The sequence below is a fragment of the Solanum pennellii genome, chromosome 6 (genome assembly GCF_001406875.1).
Source record: "Solanum pennellii chromosome 6, SPENNV200".
Lineage (NCBI taxonomy): Eukaryota > Viridiplantae > Streptophyta > Magnoliopsida > Solanales > Solanaceae > Solanum > Solanum pennellii.
Genome location: NC_028642.1, coordinates 36,570,956 through 36,597,306, shown reverse-complemented (window position 1 = coordinate 36,597,306; position 26,351 = coordinate 36,570,956). Strand labels below are relative to the sequence as shown.

The 26,351-nt window shown below is 37.8% G+C and overlaps 1 protein-coding gene across 2 annotated transcripts in view; it reads right to left on the bottom strand.

The window, feature by feature from the left end:
• Nucleotides 1–23,470: 23,470 nt before the first annotated feature.
• Nucleotides 23,471–26,351, bottom strand: part of LOC107021920 (U-box domain-containing protein 35-like) — a 4,208-nt gene continuing 1,327 nt past the window's right edge. The window contains exons 4-7 of one of the 2 annotated variants that reach the window (XM_027917555.1): nucleotides 25,807–26,251; nucleotides 25,599–25,703; nucleotides 24,456–24,884; nucleotides 23,471–24,366 (exon numbers count right to left, since the gene is read on the bottom strand). In XM_027917555.1, the coding sequence (XP_027773356.1) occupies nucleotides 23,662–24,366; nucleotides 24,456–24,884; nucleotides 25,599–25,703; nucleotides 25,807–26,251 (1,684 nt within the window). In that variant the 3' untranslated portion in view covers nucleotides 23,471–23,661. The remainder of the gene's footprint in view (nucleotides 24,367–24,455; nucleotides 24,885–25,598; nucleotides 25,704–25,806; nucleotides 26,252–26,351) is intronic. The other variant, XM_015222635.2, reaches the window with a different exon arrangement.

Genomic DNA, 26,351 nt, shown 5'->3' with positions numbered 1-26,351 from the left:
GAATAGATGAAGTGCTTTTTTGACTAGATTGTTTTTTATTCATTTATTCTTGTTCCTTGTTGGTCGTTGTGCATATAATTAATCTCAACAGTCATTTTTATTAGGCTATTCTATAGAGATGTATTCTTGTTTGTAGAACTTTGTAACTTATTAAATCATGATTTTATTTGTTAATATGTACAACATACCATGTGTAGTGTTACAACTGAGGTCTGGGACACTACCTCCTACCTTTTGAAGGAAGAGAAGTTGTTTATCAAGGACCCTAGCCTCTAGTAAAACATATTAAAACATGAAGAAATAAGACATTTTAGAAAAATAAAAGAGTAGTATCAAAACCAAAAAGAATGAGAATTTTTATATTTGGAAGTTCTTTAACTTTCCATTTACCTAAGGGACATTCTCTTGTAGGGTGAGGCCTAATGGTTGATGAACAGGTTTAGAACCATTTGGTGATAGAGTTACTTGGTACCGGTTGTTGGTAGGAGATGACAGCTATCTTATGGAATTAGTTGAGGTGTGTCAAAGCCAGCCCAGACACCATATTCATAAAAAAAAGTCATATAACTAAGAAATGATAAAGTGTTTTATTTGGCTTGATTGTTGTTGAAGTTTGCTTTTAGTTACAGAAGTAACTTTTAGCAACATAAGTTATTTAGTTTGAATAAATTTGAAATTTGAATTTAAGTTAATTTGTTTATATTGTTGAGATATTTTAGGTTGTTTAAATTTTATTTTGGCTATTTAAAGCCCTTCAATGCTTAATAAAATTATTGAAAGCTATTGAATGTCATTTCAATCCTAATTCCTGAGAGACATTTTAATAATTTTGTGCTGCCCCATTTCTTTTAAAAACACTAACATTTGTTTTCCTTTATTTCTATTTATTCTTTGTTGGTAGTTGTGTACGTTATTAATTTAAATAATCTTTGTTTATTTGTCTATTCCAAAAACATGACTTCTTATTGGTAGAATTGTGTAAATTATTGAAACTATGATTTTGCTTGTTAATATGTATAACATACCATGTGTAATTGTGCAAGTGGGTATGAGACCTTACCTCCTACCTTTTGATGGTAGAGGGCAGTATCCGAAAGACCTTTGGCTCTTGTAAAATATATTAAAGAAGGAACAAATAATGTATTTTAGAAAATGAAAAAATGCAGTATCAAAACCAAAAAGAATGATAATTTTTATATTTGGAAGTTCTTTAACTTTCCCATTTACCCTTAGTGACATGCTCTTATAGGGTGTGGTCTAGAGATCAATGAAATGGGTAAGAACCATGAGGTCTTAGGTTCAATTTTCTGAGGAGACATAATACTAGGTGATTATTCCCAAATGTCCTAGTCTTGGTGATATAGATGTCTTCTAGTTGTTGCTACTGGGAAATGATATCCCATGGAATTAGTCGAGGTGAGTGAATGCTAGCCCATACACAATGGTCATCAAATTGTGTCATATAACTAAGAAAAGATGAAATGCTTTTTTGACTTGATTGTTTTTCTTGGTTTGTTTCTGTCCCTTGTTGGTAGTTTTGTTTACAAGTAAATCAAGATATACTATCATTTTCTTGTATGAGATTCCACATTTGTTTTCTCTCAGGGGGTTACTTGCATGAAATAACTAGTTTAGCCTATGGTGTAGATATTGAAAGAATAAGCTGGATGGGGATTTTGCTAGTAACTCTGATCTGATATTATTCGTTTTGCTATTTTGCTACCCGAGTATGAGATGAACAGTTTAGATACAAAATTAATGTTGTTTCATAAAACTAGCATTGCCAGTTGAGATGAGTGACGTCTCATTGCCTCCAATGATTTCTTTTGCTTTGTAGCTATGTTTCCTATCCTTCCTAAGTGGTTGGTAAGTCTTCCTTAGTTAGACTTCTAAAGACTGCTTTTACCTGCCCCCTAGTTCCTCTGCTTTAGCCTGGGAAGTATTGCTCTTGTTGTCCTTGTTATGCGGAATTTGAGATAATACGAGAAAATATAAACGCGAAAAACAAGACAACAGATTTACGTGGTTCACCAATAAATTGGCTACGTCCACGGGGAAGAGGGAGAGCAGTTTTATTATGGAGAGGCAAGAACAGAATTACAGAATAGGGTTTGCCATAGCGTCTATATATAGTGCTAAGCTATGCCCTAACAGGCTTGGGCCCAACATACAGAATTGACAGATAATTAAGGGCCCAATACAACAACATTGTATACCGCCGGGCCGGGGGCGTCTCCGCCCCCCCGGACCCCCAGGCCAGGGGGCGCGTCGCCCCCCTGGACCCCCCGACTCGCTGACCGGGCAGCGAGACCCCCGTCCTTTCTGTTTGTAACGGGTCCAATTCAAGGCATTCAACAAATCTCCACCTTGACTTGAATTCTCCAAACAGATTCTTCAGACGCACTATGATAGTGCCAGGCCTCCCCCTCTTCCTCAGAGTTGCCCCGCAGGGCAATTAACAGCTTCTGATGTTGAGCAAGTCCAAACAGTGTTGAAACTTGCTCTGTGGAACCGGCTTTGTGAACATATCAGCAGGATTATCAGCAGTTCCTACTTTCTTCACCTTGATTCTCTTCTCACTTCTCAGAAAATGATACCTTACGTCAATATGCTTGGTTCTCTCATGATGGACTTGATCCTTGGCTAGACAAATTGCGCTCAAACTGTCACAATACACCGTAGCCTGATCATGATGCAGACCAAGATCACTAACCAGCCCTTTCAGCCAAATCCCTTCTTTTGCAGCCTCTGTCAAGGCCATGTACTCCGCTTCCGTAGTAGACAAAGTCACTGTAGGTTGCAAAGTTGCCTTCCAACTGACGACAGATCCTCCAAGGGTAAACACATAGCCAGTCATCGATCTTCTTGTGTCAACATCTCCAGCATAGTCAGAATCAGAATAGCCAGTAACCAAGCACTGAGTATCACCTCCATAAATGAGACCAACGTCAGATGTACCTCTAAGGTACCGGAAAATTCTCTTCACAGCCTGCCAATGTTCTCTCCCTGGTTGTCCCATGAATCTGCTCACTACACTGACTGCATGTGCTAAATCTGGCCTTGTACAGACCATAGCATACATCAAACTTCCTACGGCACTGGCATAAGGGACTCGTGACATATACTCCTTCTCTTCTTCTGACTGTGGAGCGAACATGGCAGTGAGATGGATATTGGCAGCACTGGGGGTATCAATAGGCTTAGATGAAGACATGCCAAACCTCGCCAAGACCTTCTGAATGTAGCTTCTCTGTGACAAGAAAAGTTTCCTTCTCTCTCTGTCTCTAATGATCTCCATCCCTAGAATCTTCCGAGCGGCTCCCAGATCCTTCATCTCAAACTCAGCACTAAGTAAACCCTTCAGCTTCTGAATGTCATACTTCTTCTTTGCAGCTATCAGCATATCATCTACATAAAGCACCAGATAGATGAATGAATCATCCTTGAGCCTATTGTAGTAGACACAACAATCATATGAGCTCCGAGTATAGCCCAACTTCACCATATAGCTGTCAAACCTTTTGTACCACTGCCTTGGAGACTGCTTAAGTCCATATAAGGACTTCTTCAACTTGCAGACGTGATTTTCCTTCCCTGGAACTTGGAAACCATCCGGCTGAGTCATGTATATCTCTTCCTCCAACTCTCCATGTAGAAACGCTGTCTTCACATCAAGTTGTTCAAGCTCCAGATTCTGATGTGTAACTATCGCTAGTAACACTCGGATGGAAGTATGTCTGACCACTGGTGAGAAGATCTCATTGTAGTCCACTCCCTCTCTTTGGTTGAAACCTCTGGCAACAACCCTGGCTTTATACTTGACTCCTTCTGCTGGTGATATCCCTTCCTTCTTCTTGAAAACCCATTTGCAAGTAATAATCTTTCTCCCCGAAGGCTGTATGACCAGATCCCATGTCTGATTCTTGTGTAGGGACTCCATCTCATCTCCCATAGCGGCAAACCATTTTTCAGAATCAGAACTTAAAATGGCTTCTTTGTAAGTAGACGGCTCAGATGTATCTACCTCTTCAGCAACCTGCAGTGCATAACCCACCATGTCCTCAAAACCATACCTCGTAGGTGGCCGAACTCCAACCCTCCTTGGCCGATCTTGAGCTATACTCCGATGGATATCTGATGGCATAGATTCTGGAATATCAGTTTCTGTCTGTGGCTCTTGATCCTCCTCTTCAGGTTCTTTCAAATCGCTCTCGTTCTGAATGACTTGAAACTCCACCTGTTTATCAAGACTCCCAGTTTCTGACGTAGTTGTAGGCTTCACAATGGTTCTAAGCAGAGAACTTTCATCAAAGACAACGTTCCTGCTCATAATAACCCTCTTTTCTGCTGGAGACCAGATTCTGAAACCTTTCACTCCATCTCCGTAGCCCACAAATACTCCCTTTTTAGCTCTTGGTTCTAACTTACCTTCACTGACGTGATAGTAAGCCGTACAACCAAAAGCTTTCAGATTTGAATAATCAGCAACTTTTCCTGACCACATCTCCATAGGTGTTTTGCACTGTATGCCTGTATGTGGTCCGCGGTTAATCAAGTAGCAAGCTGTACTAACCGCTTCTGCCCAGAATCTTCTATCTAGCCCAGCATTAGAGAGCATGCACCTTGCTCTCTCCAGAAGTGTTTGATTCATCCGCTCAGCTACACCGTTCTGCTGTGGTGTATTTCTGACTGTACGATGTCGAGCAATCCCTTCATCCTTACAGAATTGATCAAATTCAGACCAGCAGAATTCCAGCCCATTATCAGTTCGCAACCTCTTGATCTTCTTCCCTGTTTGATTTTCCATCAAAATTTTCCACTCCTTGAACTTCTGGAAAGCTTCACTTTTATGCTTCATCATGTACACCCAAGTCATCCTTGAGTAGTCATCAATCATGGACACAAAAAATCTGCAGCCTCCCAAAGACTCAACACGGCATGGACCCCAGCAATCAGAATGGATATAATCAAGAGTGCCTTTTGTTCTGTGAATGGCCTTTGGAAACTTGTTGCGATGTAGTTTTCCAAAGACACAATGTTCACAAAACTCTAGGCTTTTAACCTTATGACCAGCAAGAAGATCCTCCTTTGACAGAATTTGCATCCCTCTTTCACCCATATGACCAAGTCTCATGTGCCATAACTTAGTCATATCCTCCTGGTGAACTTCTGACGATGCAACATGGGCTGAACCTGTAACCGTGGAACCTTGTAGAAAATACAAAGTACCACGCATGACACCTTTCAGAATCAGATTTGAACCCTTCCAGACCCGCAAGACTCCATCTTTTCCCGACCAGCTGAATCCCTTGCTGTCCAAAGAACTGAGAGATATCAGATTTTTCGTCATCAATGGAACGTGCCTGACCTCGTTCAATGTGCAGAAGCTACCGTCATGTGTCCTTATCTTGATCGAGCCTGTCCCAACCACCTTGCAGACAGAACTGTTGGCCATCGAGATGCTGCCTCCGTCTATCTGCTCATAAGTCGTGAACCACTCTCTCCTAGGACAGATGTGATAGGATGCCCCAGAATCGAGAACCCACACATCTGAATGATGAGTGTGCTCATCCGCAACTAGGGCAATGTCTTCTTCAGAATTGGTGTCTTCTTCAGCAACAGCAGCAGAAACTGATTGTTTTTCCGATTGCTTCTTCTTCTTCGGACAATCAAATTTCCAATGTCCCTTCTCCTTGCAGTAATTACAAACATCATCTGGCTTTGCACCCTTCGACATCGGCTTATTTTTCTTTCCGCCGTTTTTCCTTCCCTTTCCGCTACTGGTGAACAGACCGGAAGGCTGTATGTCCGTACTTGTGCCGTTAGCCTTATGCCGTAATTCCCTGCTATGAAGGGCCGATCTGACTTCTTCCAGCGACACAGTATCTTTCCCAACAATGAACGATTGAACAAAATTCTCAAACGACATTGGGAGAGATACTAACAGAATTAGGGCAGCATCTTCATCCTCGATCTTCACATCGATATTACGCAATTCTAATAACAAAGTATTCAATTGCTCTAAATGTTCCCTGAGTTGTGTACCTTCAGCCATTCGTAAACCGAATAGACGTTGTTTCAGAAGCAGCTTGTTGGTTAGAGATTTTGTCATGTACAAACTCTCCAGCTTCAACCACAGACCAGCAGCAGTCTCTTCATCCGAGACTTCCGTGATGACGTCATCCGCGAGACACAGCATGATCGTCGAATGCGCCTTTTCCTCCAGAATCGCCATCTCAGGAGTAACGACGGCGTTCTTGTCTTTCGACAACGGCGCCCAGAAACCTTGCTGTTTCAACAAAGCCCGCATCTTGATCTGCCATAAACTGAAACTGTTCCTCCCTGTGAATTTGTCGATTTTCACGTTCAAAGCAGACATCTCGAATTCTCCAAGAACACCGATTAACCGAGAGGCTCTGATACCAATTTGTTATGCGGAATTCGAGATAATACGAGAAAATATAAACGCGAAAAACAAGACAACAGATTTACGTGGTTCACCAATAAATTGGCTACGTCCACGGGGAGGAGGGAGAGCAGTTTTATTATGGAGAGGCAAGAACAGAATTACAGAATAGGGTTTGCCATAGCGTCTATATATAGTGCTAAGCTACGCCCGAACAGGCTTGGGCCCAACATACAGAATTGACAGATAATTAAGGGCCCAATACAACAACATTGTATACCGTCGGCCCGGGGGCGTCTCCGCCCCCCCGGACCCCCAGGCCAGGGGGCGCGTCGCCCCCCTGGACCCCCCGACTCGCTGACCGGGCAGCGAGACCCCCGTCCTTTCTGTTTGTAACGGGTCCAATTCAAGGCATTCAACAGTCCTTTTTAATTTTGGTAAAAGTGCCTATATGAATTAACTTTCTATTTAACTATCTATGTGATAGATGTTAATTCTTCAAGATTATTATATGAAGTTTTCATTTTCTTGTAAGAAGGATTACTAGTTACTAGGTCAATAATTAGGTGTAGATGAAGAACTAATGCATGTAACTAGTCCATTTCAATTGCTTGTTCACAATATTATACATTTCTTTTCATTTATGTAGAGAATAGTTGTTGAATATATTATAGCAGCTTGTGCGAGATATGGGATGAAAACAATTGCCTTTTTCAAAAAATATATTTGGCAATGGTAAGACAACTACATCCCTGACTTTCACGTAGGTTTTTTTATTTTGATTGTGCAATTACTAGAAGTACAAATATATCTTCTGTTTCTGCATCATTAAGTTATTGCTTTGGAAACTGAAAAGGAAGAATATAGATCAAGTATCTTCACAATGTTGATTTTATTTCACCTTTTGATAAATGGAACGTAGTCAGATAAACCGAGATGTTTAACTATTTCTTATTGTACCAAGCAAAATCTTAGTCGTGTGCTAGTGTTTTTCTTTAGTTGAACCATAAGTGTGTCCTGTTAACTTCTCATAAGTTGATATATATCCCCTTTAAATTAGATAAAGGTTTCAACCTAATAACTTGGACTAGACCTCATTGGTTATTAACAGGTAGATTAAATAGGCAAAAGATGAGAAATTTGTGTTTTTTTTATTGGAAACTAGTGAGTCCAACTGCAGTAATTTTTTTTTTATTATTGGAAAACTAGTGAGTCCCCTTTTATATAGTGTTGTTTCTTGTCCTCTATGGTTATCACTGTCTCTAGTTTTACCTGACAACATTTTACTTCATTTTTATTGTATCATGTTCCTATTATCTGCTATATATTGTGGGTTCACAAGAACAAAAATAAATTTAAGTGGCAATAAATATTGACATTAGTAAAGAGTGATAAAACCTTTACCGGCATTAGTTAAGTGTCATTAGAACCAATGTCTCTAAAAATACATATTTATTGCCGCTAATGATTATTTTTGGCATAGTCATTGTTATATGGTCAATATGTCCCTGACTGGCAATTCAGTGTGTCGCAGTCAACGGGAAGCACCTTTTTTATGACTTTACAACTGTTCGCTTTCTATCACCTTAATCCTAATTGTATTCTAAAAAGTAAAAACGATGTTACTATGGAAGTGGCTCCATATAACACGTTAAAAACTCTATAGAAGTGTGAAGATGAATATGATAAGTCATTATTTCTTTGAATGATATCAGTACTAATTTTCGGTAGCACAAATTTGAGGTTGTTGACATGAATGATCATCATGAATTCGTGATCATATATATCTTGTGATGGATGAATGACCTATGGGACAAATGGAGAGGATACTTACATGCAAAACATGTGAAGGATAAGCCCATTCAACAGTCTCCTAAGAATATCCCAAGGGGAATAGACAAAAAAGAATGGAAATGGTTAGTAAAGGAACATTTTACTTCTGAAAGTTTCCAGGTATGTATACTTCTGAAGTTTATTACTAGGAAACAACCTTGAAGCTTGTTCAGGCATGAGATGCCTTATGTTTTAACAATTTTGTTATAATTATTCTAATTAAGCTTATGTTTCCCAAATATAGGCAAGAAGCATCAGGAATGCAACAAACAGATCTAAGTTGAAGATGCTTCATCATATTGGTAGCAAACATATTCGAGAGATTAATTTATCATTTTGATGAAGTATTTACAAGGTTTGTGTTATTTGACATGTTTAAATTTGATGTAAAGGGTGGGAAAGCTGGTAATCTGACGAAATGACTTGTAAGAAAGATAACAAGTTTGTTGAACCTGAAGCAATTGAAACACATGTACGTATGGTAAATTGAATACGTAAATAGCCTAAAATTGTTATGTATTTTGATAGAAAAAGTCCTTTTACATATTTTCTAGGGTCAACTTGAGGAAATAGTTCAAGAAGATACATCTCCATCTAGTATAGAGATTGTTGAAAAGTGTTGTGGAGCACAAACTCGTAGCCATGTATTTGGATTTGGGGGTTGACTAAAGGCGAAAGATTTGAAACGTGGGACTTCTTCAAAAGGCTGAAATACTAGTCGCTCTATGTTCAACTCGAGATGATAACTTACTGAGTGAAGAAAACGAATACTTGATTGAGTAAACAAATCGTTGAATGATCGCTTGTCTATATTAGAAGATAAGATGAAAGAACTCTTTCTGCTCAACACTAAGATTTCCTAATTACAATATCACCTGTTTCAACTGAATGACAATTGTTTTTATGTTGACCATGTAAGTCACAATATACCCGACTTTATTTTATTATAAGAGGTCTTTTAATTCATGAGAAGATAGTTCTGAAATGCCACAGTCAGTAAGGTGTATGGTAACCCTCAAAAGCGTGTCCCGGCTTGTCCTTCTAATTAAAAAAATCAGTCTAGTCCAAGAAAAGAAGACTGATAAGGATTTTAGCTGCCTCTTCTATTATCTCTGTGATAGGGGGGGCTAAGAAATAGTTTTCATGTTGATTAGATGATGAGGTAAAAAAGTTTGTCACATGAGGTAGCAGATGGGATGACTGTAGCTGTCAAAATTTTCAATGTGTACATTTTAAACCTTTGACAGGAAATGTGAAATCGTTTGGAATCTTTGTCACAGAAATCTCACCAAAATCATTAGCAGCTGTTGTAACTTGGATTTTAAAGCACTGATACTTGAGTACATTCCAAAGAAGAGCTTAAACAAGTTGCTATATTCTCGTGGCTTAACTATAATGCAGAAATTGAATATCATGTTCGACGTTGCATTTGCTTTGGAATTTCTCCATCATGGTTACTCAGTTCTGGTTATTCACGTTGTTCTTTAGTCTAGCAGTGTGTTGACAACGAAATGATCGGACACCTTACTGACTTTGGCATTGCCACACTTCTAAGAAAGGTAGCTTCCTTTTCATTTCTTTCATTTTTATTATATGACTGATGTTATATTTAGTTGTTAATCTTTAAAATAGATATTAGATTCTCCGTCAATGCATCTCAAAGTCTTTCTAATGGATTCTTTTCTTATTTTCTTGCAGTTTTTGTTGATGTTTCTGGATAACATTTGATGAACATTGGACCTCTTAATTTTTTCCTAGCTTCTGTTCATTCTTCTGCTAGATACATGTTTAGAAGAAGATGAATCAGCTCACTATTAGTTTTCTACAAATTTAATGCAAAACTTGATGTTAGTCTAACTCGTATGTTAGCTTTTTTTTTTTTGTTAAACAAATATATATTGAAATCAATATCATGGATGCCAATTAGTTTATTGTAATGAATTGCTTTCTTACATATATCTTGTTTTCACTGTCTCTTATCTCATATATATCATCTTTTCGAAGAAAATTTTTTAGTAGCAATTCGATATTTGTTGAAATGTATTAGTGCTCAATCAAGTACAAGAATTATTGCTTCTCTCTAAAGGCCAATCTATGTCCACGAAGCTTGTTGCTTGTCTCTAATATATTCGAGGAAGGGATTGTTGATACTCGCCGTAGCTATTATAGGACGACGTTGGTGAGTCGCTAAAGGTATTTCTAGGACCAGATAGTTATCGTCTATAAAGCAATTCTAAGGACATGTCTTTAACGGTCGCTAGAGATTGATCTATAATGTCTCTAAAGATTAATACGACTAGGTTTTGGTGGTTGTTAGAGTTTTACCAACCTAAAAAATGTATTTCCCAAGATATATTTTCTCTATATGAGACTAGAAATAACATCCCTAAAGATATTTCGCGACAAGTTTGGATTCCCGTCCCAAAAACCATTAACGACTACTTTCTTTGTCCCGTTGTTGTTGAGTGATAGCGAAGGAAGCTTTTAGGATGGGTGGCTACCAGATTTTTCAGGTCTCAAATGCTCGTTTGGGACAAGATTTTCACTTACCGAGACCAGATTTCCCTCCTTTAGAGACTGTTTTCTTATAGTGATATAAGATGGTAAATATTGTTGCTTCTTGCACGTAAAACGTTTTGATCTTAGACCTGCATGTAATTATGCTGGAATGATTGATCGCCATATTCTTGGAATAGATCACTCTATGCAAAACCTGTACATAGAAATATAAAGGTAACTTTATACTGAACTGCACTGCTGACATGCTTATCTCCAGACCTCACAGTTAGCCCATTCATGAACGCATACAGCTCATGAGAGTATGCCCTCTTGGTGTCATGCCGGTTTTGATCCTCAAGGCATTGTAAGGTAACAACCTAGCATATTTGTCTACCACTTGTCATGCTTATATCATTACAGGGCAAACTTATACTATGAGATGATAATTCTTAATTTGTAGGTGAGACCTCAATATGCCCTGAGTAGGTCCATTTGGAAATGTTGTGATAGAATATGATAGAATCGATAATTCATGTTTTGATGATAGACAAGAAGCGCAAAGAACAGTAGCAAATGTACGCAGCAAAAGAAGCCAAGCTAGAGTCCAAGATCGAGTAAAATGGAGTTATTTGTCAAAGCCAAAAATAATATATTAAAGGTACAAGTTGATACAAATAAGGAAAACCTTAAATATATTATTAAGGAAGGAAGTTGTATATAATAAGGATTGTACTTTAAAAAGGAATCCTTGTTTAACAATAACTTCCTTACCTTATCTGATAAGGATTGTACAAGGCAAAAGAAACTCTATAAGAAGAGCACGATGCAGATGAAGAATCCCACGACTTCACATAGAGAGAAAAGTGAGAATTATTCATCAAACTGAAGTCTTCAAGATCGATAGGTTTGCTACGTTTAAAACATTCTTGAGTGAGAAGGTTTTTAACGTGTAGAACTATTTTCTTGTTTTGTTCTTGATTGTAATTTACAGTTTATTGTACAAAGGGTGGGTTTGGCTCTTTGTAGGGTTGAGTGTTAGTGAGTTGTAACAAAAGGTGGGTTTGGCCTTTTGGAGAGATCTATTGGAGTCAATCGAGAGAGGTAGTAGAGATGAGACTTTTGATTATTGAGTTGTAATCACAAATCTTATAGTTGAATTAATAAAACGAGGTTTTTCCTTCCTTGAGTGAGGAAGGTTTTTAATTCAATAAGTGTTTGTGTCTTTACTTAAAAGCAACTTACAAGAACCTGGTTCTTGTTCTGGGGTAAGGTTTCTTCAATTGGTATCAGAGCAGGTCTTTTCGATAAAAGATTCACACCTTGAAAAGACTCAATGGCAGCACCACCTACCCCACAAGAGGGAGCTTCACAAACACGACACCACTGTTCAATGGAAAATATTATGGATAATGGAAAAATCGTATGATGGACCATCTTATTGGCGAAAACCCTGATCTATGGGGAGTAATGTTAGATGGGCCAACCATACCTATGAAAACTACAACTGATGGAATCACCAAAATCCCAAAGGAAAGAAAAGAATGGAATGCTGAAGATAAGCTTGCAATCCAAAACAATGCCAAAGCCAAGAAAATTTTGATCTGTGGCATAGGACCAGACGAATACAATCGAATCTCGTCTTGTCAAGATGCCAAAGCCATATGGGAAACACTACAGACCGCTCATGAAGGAACAACGCAAGTCAAGAAGTCCAAAATTGATAACTTGAACAGGCAATATGAGCTGTTCAAAATGGTAGAAGGGGAAACTATTCAAGACATGCACACCAGGTTCACCTCCATCATCAATGAGATGTACTCCTTGGGAGAGATAGTTCCTAATGGAAAGGCAGTAAGGAAACTCTTGAGTGTCCTTCCTGAAACTTGGGAAAGCAAAGTCGAGGCTATCACTGAAGCCCGCGACCTAGACTCACTGGCATGGATGATTTTATTGGTAATCTCATCACATACGAACTCAAGAAAAACCAAGAAAAGGAAATTGGAGGAAAAAGAAAGGAAAGGAACCTGGTTCTAAAGGCTACTACATCAGATGATTTTGAAGATGAAAATATTGCCCTCATAACCAAAAGGTTCACCAGAATGCTAAAGAGAGGACAGGCCTTTCAAAAGAAAACCTCTCAAAAACCATCTGAAAAAGACCAGGTTTGTCATAAGTGTGGGAGCCCAGATCACTTCATCAAATTCTGTCCACTTTGGGCTTTAGAGCAGAAAAAGACAAACTTTGAGAAGGGCAAAGACATCAAGAAAGATAAGTTTGTCCCCTCAAACAGAAGAATGACAACTCAAGAGGCAGATATTTCAATGAAAAGGGCCTTTGCAGCAATGGGGAATTCATCTGATGAAGAATCTGAGGGTGATGAGACAGAAAACCAGTCCCTCCTTGCACTAGAACAAGAAGATGATTATGACTTTCTTGCTCTTGTAGCAGTGGAAACCAAGGAAGAAAAGAAAACCTGCAGATCACAAGAAACCATACTAGCACTCATGGCTGGTTCAGACTCTGAAGAGGATAAAGAAGAAGAAGATATGAATGAAAAGGTTAGTCTTCATCACATACAAGACAATCTAAGCTCATACTCAAAAAGGGAGATAGAATCTCTACTCTACACTCTCATTGATGCATATAAAAACATAGACTCAAAAAGGGAATTGATAATGGAAGACTATGCATCACTGAGAGAAGAAAACAAGAGTCTTGAAAAACAAAACCTTCATCTTTTATCCAAGAATACCGAACTAATTAAAAACCTAGACTTGGTAACTAAAAGGAATGAAGCACTCTCCAAAGAGCTTCTTGTGACTAAAACTGAAGCAGAAAATGGAATGAGATGGACCAGGTCCTCCATACTGCTTGACAACATTCACAAGAATCGCACATCTGAGAAACATAGGATAGGTTTTGATAGAACTAGCTCTCAAGTAAAAAATCCCAACATAGATTGTCTATGCATGCACTGTGGGCTGGTAGGGCATAAAAGCCATGATTTTCAAAGAAAACAAACTGCTCATAACAAAAACTTGAAGTCTTTGAGAAAACCTCATCATGAAAAACCCGATGAGCAAAAACAAATTCCTACAGTCAAATCTCTTCCTAGATGGGCCAAAATAAATCTTATCCACCCATTCCCTAAGCATAAATCAAAGTGGATTTGGGTACCAAAATCTAAACCCCAAAATTAAATTGCAGGGATCAGTGAAGAGAAAGCAGCAACAATGGTACTTGGATAGTGCATGTTCCAGACACATGACTGGAGATAAAAGAAGCTTCCTCTCATTCAAGAACATCAAAGGAGGAAACATTGCCTTTGGTAATGGAAAAAGTGGTGAAATTCAGGGAATTGAAAAGGTTGGATCAATGGATACTCATGCAATTGAGAATGTATATTATGTGAATGGCCTACAACATAATCTATTGAGCGTATCTCAAGTATGTGATAAAGGAAACAACGTTCTCTTTACAGAAAAGGAATGCAGAATAACAAACTCAGTGATTGGGAACCTGGTTCTATTAGGTAAGAGACACAAGAATGTGTACAAAGCCAAGATTGTTGACTCCAAGGAAGGTACTCTTAAATGTCTAAGTGCAGTCTCTGATTGCTCTGTGCTATGGCACAAAAGAATGGGACACATTAGCATGACAACTATAAACAAACTCATATCTAAAGACCTGGTTAGGGGACTGCCAACCAAAAGTTTCAAGGACAACCAAGTATGTGGAACCTGCATTCAAGGAAAACAGGTTAGGTCATCCTTCAAACCAAAGTTGACAGTAAGTACTACCAAGCCCCTAGAACTGCTTCACATGGATTTGTGTGGACCAATGCGTGTACAAAGTAGGTGTGGAAAAAAATATAAGTTTGTAATAGTTGATGACTACTCAAGATTCACTTGGACATTGTTTCTTGCAACAAAGGATGAGACATTCACTATGTTTGAAATCTTTGCAAAGCTGGTTCAGAAGAAATTCAACAAAGAAATAATCAGCATCAGATCTGATCATGGGATAGAGTTTGAGAACTCACAATTCCTACAATTTTGTACTACAAATGGGATTGAGCATAACTTCTCAGCACCTAGAACACCACAACAAAATGGTGTTGTTGAGAGGAAAAATAGAACACTGGAAGATATTGCAAGAACAATGCTAATCTCAAGCAAACTTTCAAAATTCTATTGGGCTGATGCAGTGAACACAGGATGCTATCTAATAAACAGATGTATGATCATATCAGTGTTAAACAAAACACCATATGAGCTGCTAAAAGGAAGAAAACCAAATCTAGCACATATTAGGGCCTTTGGGTGTGTATGCTTTATACACAACAATGACAAAGACAATTTGGGAAAATTTGATGCCAAAAGTGATGAAGGAATTTTTCTGGGCTACTCATCACAAAGCAAGGCCTACAAGGTACTGAACAAAAGAACAAACCGTGTAGAAGAAAGTGTCCATGTTGTCTTTAATGCACATACTAGTGAAGTTGAAGGAAATTCAGAGGATGAACAAAATGAGGGAACCTGCTCCAAGCCATCAGAACCAAAAATATGGGAAAAAGAACCCATACCCTCTGATAAAACATCTGAAATAGGAGATAAGTCTACTAATGAAACTGGTTCATCTGCACCTCAAGAACCAGTAAGTATTCCAACTCACAGTTGGAAACATCAAAGCTCTCACCCTTTGCAAAACATTCTTACTCCTCTTAACTCAGGCATATCTACAAGATCCAAATTACATAGTATGTGTGCATTCTCTTCCTATGTGTCCCTGATTGAGCCTAAAAATATAAAGGAAGCACTGCTAGACTCTGATTGGATTGGTGCTATGCAAGAAGAACTCAACCAGTTTGAAAGAAGCAGAGTGTGGAACCTGGTTCCAAAACCTCAAAACAGTACAGTGATAGGAACTAGGTGGGTGTTTAGAAACAAGCTCGATGATCAAGGACAAATACTGCGCAACAAAGCTAGGCTAGTTGTACAGGGATACAACCAAGAAGAAGGTATAGACTATGATGAAACCTTTGCACCAGTAGCAAGAATTGAGGCAATTAGAATATTGGTCGCATATGCTGCTCACATGGAGTTCAAACTCTACCAAATGGATGTCAAAATTGCCTTCTTAAATGGTTACCTACAAGAAGAGGTGTATGTAAAACAACCCCCAGGTTTTGAAAATACCATGTATCCTGATCATGTATATAAACTGGACAAAGCACTCTATGGGTTAAAACAAGCACCTAGAGCATGGTATGATCGATTGTCTACTTTCCTTCTCACACATGGATATACAAGAGGAAAATTGATAATACACTGTTTCTTCGAAAACAAGGTAAAGATTTGTTCATAGTCCAAGTATATGTAGATTATATCATATTTAGAGGAACCAATGACTCACTAGGAGTAGAATTTGCTCAACTAATGAATAGTGAGTTTGAGATGAGTATGATGGGAGAGTTGAATTTCTTTTTGGGACTCCAAATTAAGCAAATTCCAGTTGGAACATCAATTCATCAACAAAAGTACATCAAGGAATTACTGAAGAAGTATGATATGAATGAAGCTAAGTCAAATGACACCCCCATTGGAACCAACAACAAAGCTTGATAAAGATGAACCAGGTTCACCAGTCAATGACACTAGATATAGAGGTATGATTGGATCACTCCTATACCTCACTGCCAGCAGACCTGATATAGTGTTCAGTGTTGGTCTATGTGCAAGGTTTCAGTCTTGTCCCAAGGAATCACATCTAAAAGTTGTCAAAAGAATCTTGAGATATTTGAAAGGCACAATGAACCTGGTTCTCTGGTATCCAACTGGTGACTCTTTTGATCTAAAGGGATTTGCTGACGCAGATTATGCAGGACATTTGAACACTCTATTGATAATGTCTATTATATAAGTGGATTGAAGTATAGTCTTCTCAGTGTGTGATAAGAGAAAATGAAATAAGATTTCTATCAAAAAAGTGCATTGTTACTAACTTGTAAAACAAAGGATGTTATTTTAAAAACTAAAAGGTCCAAGAATATGTACGTTGTTGACTTGGATACTAATCAAGGAGATGACCTAACATGTTCGAATGACCAAAGTGAAAATGCCAACTTATGGTGTAGAAGGGTTGGTCATGTGAGCTCCTCTTTGCAGAGCAAACTTGTCTCCATGGACCTGGTTTGTGTCTTACCAAAACAGAAGTTCAGTGATGACAAGGTGTGTGATGCATGTGTAAAGGTAAACAGACCAGATCCCTATTCAAATCAAAGAAACAAGTGAGTTCCTCAAAACATCTTGAGTTAATCCGCATGGATTTGTGTGGACCTATGAGAATTCAAAGTAATGGTGGAAAGAAGTATATTCTGGTGGTTGTCGATGACTATACAAGGTTTACTTGCACTATGTTTCTCAAGCCCAAGGATGAGATATATGATGTTCTAATAACTTTTGTCAGAATTATTTCGACAAAGCTAAACCTCAAGATTGCAGGGATCACGTTTGATCATGGAACTGAGTTTGAAAATGCAAAGATTGACAACTTATGTGTTGAAAATGGAATTCAACATAACTTTTCATCTCCTAGAATGCCCCAACAAAATAGTGTAGTTAAAAGGAAAAACAAAAATCTGGTTTATATTGCAAAAACTATGCTCATAGACTCAACTCTTCCTAAGCAATTAAAACTACTTGTTATGTGACCAACATGTGCTTGATCTGGTGTGTACTGAACAAAACACCTTCTGAGCTACTCAACAACAAAAATTCCAACTTGAGTTATCTTAGGGATTTTGGTGAAATGTTTTATGCTAAACAATTAGAAGGCTGATCTAGGAAAATTTGATCATAGAGTGATGAAGGTGTGTTTGTAGGTCATTCATTCTCCAACAAAGCCTATAGAGTCAAGAACAAGAGAACAATGTACATTGAAGAAAGTGTTCGTTTGATTATTTATGAAGATTGTGATCTGACTGATTTAATCTGATGATCTAGCTTCAGATTCAGAGAGACGAGGTGAATAAATCACAAGTTGAAAGAAGTCAAAATTTCAAAATTGTTGACCCTGACCCAAAAAAATAAACGAAGATGTTGATCTTGATGAGAGACGTGGTTCCCAGAGGATTCACCTAAACCTAGACAAGATGATTCCAAAGATGAAGCAGATTAAGCAAATTAACCTCATTCCCTGAATTCTAAGTGAGGATGGAAGAATCAATCATCTCATCCTCTTGATAATCTCATTTCTCACTTGAATTTTGGGGTGCAAACCAAATCAAAACTAGAAATATGGTGGCATTTTTAACATTTATATCTAATATTGAGACTAAAAATATCAAAGAAGTTTTAAAAGATGTTGATTCTGCGAATTCCACGCAATAGGAACTTTATCTGTTCGAGTGGAGCAAGGTCTGACACCTAGTACCTAGACCTCCTTACAGAAATGTCATAGGGACCAGATTGGTGTTTAGAAACAAACTAGATGAAAATGGAGCCATTATATGGAAAAAAAAATATTGGTGGTTCAGGTGTATAATCATGAAGAAGGCATTGACAATGATGAAACATTATCTCCTGTGGCTAGAATAGAGGCTATCATAATCCTTATTGCCTTTGTGGCCTTCATCAAATTTAAGTTGTTTCAAATGGATGTAAAAAATGCATTCTTAAATGAATACTTCAACGAAGAGGTCTATGTAAAACAATCTCCTAGATTTGAGGATGTAGACTACCCAAATCATGTGTTGAAACTTGACAAGGCTCTCTATGGACTGAAACAAGCTCCTAGATCAGGTTTAAAAGATTGTCTAAATTTCTTGTTGAAATGGATTTAAAAGAGGAAAGATAGATAACACTCTATTTTTGAAGACAAGAGGCAAATAATTTCTCATCATTCAAGTGTACATTAATGATATCATCTTTGGAGCTACTTTTGAGATTCTGTGTGAGGAAGTGGCTTCACTAATTGAGAGTGAATTTGAAATGAGTTTGATGGGAGAGTTGAGATTTTTCCTGGGGTTGCACATCAAATAAGCTTCAAATGGTACTTATATTTGTCAAGAAAAGTATATCAAGAAGACGCTCAAGAAATTTCACATAATGGATTCTAAGCCTATTAATACTTCTATAGGCACAAACTCAAAGTTGGGAGCAGATGATTCTAGTCCTATGTTGAATAAAACTATGTACTGAGGAATTATCGAATCATTGTTGTACCTAACAACAAGCATATGACACATTGTTCAATGTGGGTATGTGTGCTAGATTCCAAGCCTGTCCCAAGTTGTCACATTTGAAGGTAGCAAAGCGGATCATAAGATATCTGAAGAAGACTAGGGACCTGATCCTATTCTATATAGTAGGCGATTCAAAATGGTACGATATCTAGATAATTATGCAGGATATCAAGTGGATAGAAAGAGCCCTTCAGGAATGACTCACTTCCTCGTGTCCTTTCTCATATCGTAGGGAACTAAGAAGAAAATTCAGTGACTACCTCCACAGTTGAAGCAAAATATGTAGCAGTAGCAACTGATTGTGCCCAACCTTTCTTGATAAAACCAAAACTTGAAGACTTTGGAGTGCTTACTCACACCATTTCACTCTTATGTGAAAATGCCAGTGCTTTCAACATGGGGAAAAATCTAGTTCAACATAAGAGGACCAAGCATATTGATGTGAGATATCACTTTATGAGAGACAATATTGAAAAGGGTAACATTTTCATGCAATACAGTGGAACTATATAGAAGATCAAATTGTTGACATATTGACTAAAGCTATAAGCAAAGATCAGTCTGAGAGGAATAAATTTAAGTTGGAAATGAGGAAAACGGACTGAGCTGACTTTGTCCAAAGTATTGGATATGATCATAAGGGCAAGTATCCTCGTTATTTGTAATGCTTTCTTTTGGTAAGATCAATCGTGTACCTTTTACAGGTATGCACTCACAAAGAATAGCAGCAGTAAATGAAGGTCATAACCATTCAGGGATCAACATTCTCAAATTGTAAATATGGACCTAGTCCGTCTTAAGGTTAACATTCTCTACATTATTTTTGAATTGATAATGCATAATTGTTGTGATCTCCATGTGTCAGTCATCCGTCATTTTGACCATTTTCACATAACTTTTAATTCAGAGTGACACATTTAAGCAAGGACCGGACACATCCTTTCAACTCTATTTATACTACTTACCTCCATTTCTCTTCTCAGACTTTTCAAACTCTTTTCCCAAAGTTTTTTAAAACCCTAATCTCTCTCACTTCATCTGTCATTCACCTTCTCTCTTGAACATGTCTCAATCATCTTTTTCATCTAACAAAATGCTAGACTATATATGAAATAGATCATATAGCCTTCTACACTTTTTCTTGTTCTCCTTCTCTAACAAAAGTGTCGACCATTCCTCTAGTCAACACTACTGAGCCTCATTATCCTACTCCATAGTCTCTTATTGATCTATATGATCCAACGCCTTCATTCCAACTTGGTCCTTACCTGTCTGTGCCATCTGACTGTCTGTTTAAGGGAGATTTTTTATAAAAGAGGTAATATGAATAATACGTTCTCGCCACAAGTGAGAACCTAGTCGTAGATAGTCAAATGAGATGAGAGAAGGATAAAGAAATAAGGTAGCAAGAAGTTTAATCGAGGATTTCTTGGTGATACATAATTTGTTTTTGATGGAACTCCTGAAGTTGGACTACCACCCTCTAGTGGTTCAGAGGATGATGAAGACGACAATACACCTCTACACTGGGCCTTACAAAGAAGAATTTTCCCTATCACTAAAAAGGGAAAGGAAAAGGTCGTAGAGGAGACACTAACAAGGAAACCATCTACCAGCGGTGCCACTCAAAAGCTCATGAGTGATTCCATAAAGGCTAGCAAGACCAGCACTACAGAAATTAGAAAAAGAAGAGAGTCAGGAGAAGAAGAGTTGGTGATTTCAGGTGAGGGGGTAGTGAACATTTCAAATGAACACTCTGAAAGTGATACAGTTTTGGAGGATGTCACTCTGGCGACATAACTAAGAAGGAACAAGAAACTGGGAAGTTGAAGATAAAAACAAATTCTAAGAAACCATCTGTTAAAAAGGACGATACTGTATAAATAGGAGAAGTGAAGAAGCCACCATAGAAGAAAGGAAAAGACAGATAAAAAAGGAAGAGAAACGTATCCCAACTTTGAGCCCAAGTCAGTTTGCGGACCAGGTACTAAACGTAAGAAATTTGAAAATGATGATATCAAAAAGTACATTGTTACTAATCTAAGAATGCAGAAATATCTATGTGGAAGGGTTTTTGATCCCGATATCATTCGAAATCATGGTATGAGCACCTTGGCTGATATAGTTGAGATTCAATCATGGACTCACTTGTTCATGACCACATCACCCACATTGCATGACGAAGAAGTAAAAGAATTTTACTACAATATGGAGATCACTAAGGACAAAAGCCTCAATACGTTGGTAGGGAACTAGATTTTTCATCTGAATGAAGAAATATTGGGGAAATCTTAGATGTACCCGGGGAAGGGATCAGATCCTTGGTCGGACAAACCTGCACCAGAAATATTGCCAATGAGTGTGCCAAACTCCTTAAGATGAATTGTTCGGGATTCCAAATAAACTCATGAAGGGAGACTACCAATTGTTGTTCGAGTTTTTAAGTAAAGTGATTCTTCTAATATCTGAGAAAAGAACAATTGTGTCTGCGGCTGATCTGTTTCTGATGAAAGCACTTTGCAAGTTTGACCCTCTTAATCTCCTAACCCTGATGTTAGAGCATATGCATAAAACAATGGTGGAATAAAAGGGTAAGCATGCATGGGGTATGGCTAGTTCCTTACCAAGGTGTTCAAGCAATTGAATGTTCCCATGGGAGTAGGTACTGCAGGCACCGTGAAAAAGTCTTTATCCCTCAATACCTTTGTTCCGTGTAAATGCATGGAAGGGAAAATAAGGATAATGCTCAAGATGTGTATGTTAATGGTGGAACATAGCCAACTTTAGCATGATCTCGATGAGCTGACTATGCTTGTAAGCAAGAAGGATGCTGAGATAATCTTACTGAAGGCTCAATTGGCAAAATAACAAATAAAGGGACCTGGTTGACAGAAGTCCAACAACTATGGATGAAGAACGCAAGTTGCATAGCCCGAAATGCGGATCTTCAAGAGAAGCGGATCAAAGCTCATGACATCGCCAATGATCAACTGACTCTTGTCATCCAATCCCTTACTCAAAAGTCTCCCTCCTTCATGATAGTCCCTTTATTTATTCCTTTTTGTTTTTGTGTGGATAGTGTCCCATGGTTCTCTTGGCAATTCACTTCTGAATGTATTGAATGATTATTCTTATGCAATGAAATTGATTCCTGTTTTGTTTTAATGGTTATTCTTATGCAATGAAATCGATTCCTGTTTTGTTTTGATTAATCTTATATCTCTGCTTTTCTTCTATGATGTGTTGCTACAAGCTATGAACTAGCTTCATAGGCTTACTTTTAATCCTGGTTTACTGACTTTCTTTTTAACGATGCGAAAGAAAGAATTATTGGGTTGCATAGGATAGAAAGTTGGTTAGTTCTCAAAGGGGGGGGGGTTAGGGGAGAAATATTGGTGAGAGGGGAAAGGAGTGAAGAAGGAGAGAATTATCGATGACAGCGGAAGGAATTGATATGGTATGTGTTTGCCACCTCAAAACAGGGGAAATGTTATTTTTAGATTTGTTTATTTTACTAATAAAGGGATCTTGTAAGGAGACATGATCCCTTGGTGCTACGCGGAAAAGTGATAGCTGTAAAAAGTACATATATTTCAAATCCGATACTAATTCATTGACTGATAATGGATGCATGCATCTTAACAATAGGTTTCAAATCCGATACTGATTGATAGGCCTTATTTTCCTACATGGTTCTACACTTGTTTACGTTTTCAATATGGATTGACCATGTGATGAATCATCGTTTCTCTTTAAAGCCTTTTACCACATTTTACTTGGTCATGCATATCGTGTTTTAAGTTCATTATACTATCATGCCTTCTTTTTTTATGCATGTTCCCACTCTTAGTACATTCATAGTACTAATGCATATTAGTGCATATATAGTCTCATAACATAGGATCTGACACTCCTCCACCCGGACACACTTAAGTGGATTGCTCTGCTATCGCACTTGGATTGGCGAGTTCTCATTCTTCGATGTCAAGTCCATGGTATGCTTTATTGCTTTTGATGTCTTTTCAATTTTAAAAATTTATTCATGACGTAGGGGTTTGTTCTAGTCACATCTATGATACTAGGAGGCTTATGTAAGACTTAGCAGTACTTTGTTGGTATCTTTTATGTCATCATTAGAGACTTATATCAATTATATGTTTTAAATTGCATTCATTACATCATGCTTATGTCAAGTGCCTTGTTTAGTATCTCTCGGGGTCTTATTTGATATGCCATGTTTAGGGTGTACTTTGAATCATTCTACTAGAGTATCTTGACTTATCCTAAGTATAAATATCATAGACACTACACTAAAACTTTCAAGACTCTTCTTAACATTTATGATATTTATTCTTTCAAATATTAAATCTTTAGATATTTTTAATACATTTATCTATTTCCGTTACTCCAAGAGAAGGTCAAAAAATTTGCCACCTCAATTTTATCCCCACTCTGCTTCATTCAATATGATATCATTTAGATGGGTCTAAACATTCAACAAGTTAATCAACCATTCAAAGGTAATATTGTAAATTGTTTTCATTACACAGCAGTAAGATTTACAAGAAAAGGAGAAGAAATGTTTAATTGTAGTTGATCCACTGTTGCTTATGATGAGGCACCAATCCACCAACCTGGTTGACGATTGATGTTTGATTCTTTAAATATTTCAAATAAATCAAGCAGTGTTAAGACTGCTCATTCCAATTTCTTTTAGCCTACTAAGCTCGGGCAATATCACTGAACCAAGATCAGGTCGATCTTTCTTCCGCAACTCAGCACACTTGAGTGACAATTTTGCATAGTTAAGAGCCTCTTCCAATGGCCAGTTTGGCACTGTTGGATCTAGTATATCTGCAAATGTTCCGTTCTCAATGGCCCTCTCCACATGATGAGTTAAACCCATCGGGGGCCTTGCAGTTATAATTTGGAGCAACATTACACCAAGTGAATATATATCCGATTTAGTCCCTAACTTTCCTGTCTGTTGATATTCGGGATCAATGTAACAAAATGTTCCTGCAGCTGAAGTCATGTGATATTGTGTAACGCAATCAGCTACAGATGGTGGGACTAACCTAGCCAACCCAACATCACTAATTTTGCAGGCATAATTGCTGTCTAAAAGAATGTTTCCTGGTTTAAGGTCACGATGGACAAGAGGTTCTGGCTTTGCTTGGTGAAGGAATAAAAGCCCTGTAGCGATTTCAGCAGCAATTTTGAACCGTATTTCCCATGGGATTGGAGGGGTGTTACCTTTACGGAACAGGCGATCTTCCAGGCTACCATTATTCATGAATTCATACACTAAACATCCGTACTCGGGACATGCTCCTAAGAGTAGTACCATATTTGGATGCCTCATAAGACCAAGGACCTGAACCTGCAAATGAGAAGGGAATCCTAAGAGCAAGTGTTTGAGTTAATGACATGTTTTATATAATATGCATCTATACATCAATGTCAACATACCTCTTGCTTGAACTGTTGCATCCCTTGTGCAGCATCAGATCTCAAAACTTTAATGGCAACAGGTGTGTGATCAAGTCTCCCTTTGTAAACAGGGCCATATCCACCTTCACCGATCTTCTCGGAATTGGAGAAACTTTTGGTGGTTTTCTCAATCTCTTCTATCGTATATTTCCTATAGCAGATTTCATTTCGAGATAGATCATTTATTGCTAGATTCTTTTCTTCTGTCTCTCGCCTGGCTTTCAACTCCGCATACTTTCTTCTTTTTGCTTCTATTTCAGCCAATCTTTGTGATTTTTGGGCAGCTTCAACAGCAGCTCTGCCTTTAGCTTTTTCCATCTCAGCCATAGCGAGAGCTGCCTCTTCAGAAATACGAGACTGTTTGAACCTACTACCTTCTTCCACTTTCCATTGATTAAGCTCTTTAGCCTGAAAACTTAGAAGACATGACATTACGTAACTCCTATAGGACAAAATGAGATTCAGTCTAAAACATGCAAATTTATCCAAGGATAAATAAGAAGAGAGAGATAGATAATCAATAAAGACTTCTAGTGAGCTCGATATCATTACTTTCCAATTTGTATTTTCGATGGCCTTGTCTGGGATCACAGAAACAGTTGCAACTAGTTCAGACACTTTCACATGATGGCAAATGCACATAATACTTCTCAATACATACATTGACTTAATTGTATATGCCTTCACCATTCTTGGTCTTTGTTTCTTTTTTAGTTTCTTTAAGAGGGAATGTTACTTTCTATAGTTGGTAACTCTTGAATTCTACCATTTCATGTCCCATGTTTAAGATCACAAGATTCATTAAGCATATTTTAGTACATTATAGACATCTTTTGCTCAAATCACAAGATTTTAATTTTTTTTTTACTTTCTCGGGCTTCATATCAAGTCAAAGTAAGACACACAAATGAAATGGAGGGAATGGTAAGCTTCAAAGAAAAACTATTTTCGGCATCATTAGCCTTAATATCTCATTACAAAAATTTAGGATTCAAAGTGCATCTCCAGTATTTGTAAGGTTTAGTATAGAAAATGCATGTGCCACATATGGAAATTTATTTTGTACAAGGCATGTATTTTGCCTAAAATGTATAAATGATTTTTATCCTTGCGGTACCATACAGTTAGTACCGTTTGGTTGGCGGAGACAGCATCTTTGCAAGCTGAGTTGTACATATCCATAGTTTGCTTTAGCTCTAGCTTCAATCTGCTCATCTCAGACTCCCACTGCATACAACAAGTGATGAAGAACAAATATATTACTGAAATGAATAGTAAACAATGTGTATCAACCATCAAATTTTGCACTTTAATCATCATATTCACTCACCATAGATGAGGAGCTAGAATTGTCGTTTACGGAAATTTGAGTGAAGTCGAGATTTTCGGTTGTGACATCCACTGATCCACGGCTAAAAGGTGCAAATGGACCAGTATCATCAGAGGGAGAACTCCGGCCAGTATATGAATTCTTTGGGTCTCTAGAGTAAAAATCAGGACTGTCGATTGATGCATTAGATGTTCCACTTTTAGGCATCATGTCAGGTCCAAAACTGTTTTTATATGCAGATCTGGATACATCTTCTGGTTCAGAGTAATTACTTAGCCTAGCTGCTGACCATGGTTGGGAAGATGGTAGCCTTGCTGAAGAGCTAGCAAGAGGTTTAGCTGCTGGTCTGACGGATTGTTGTTTGCCTTTTGAAATCACGTATACAGTACAATAGTCGGGTGCAGCCTTGTTTACGATAGTTGGAACATCATGAGTCCAAAATTTTCTGCAAAAAAAGTACAACATTATCCACAATTCAAAGGGACAGTGTGTGTGTGTGTATATATATATATATATATATATATATATATATATATATATATATA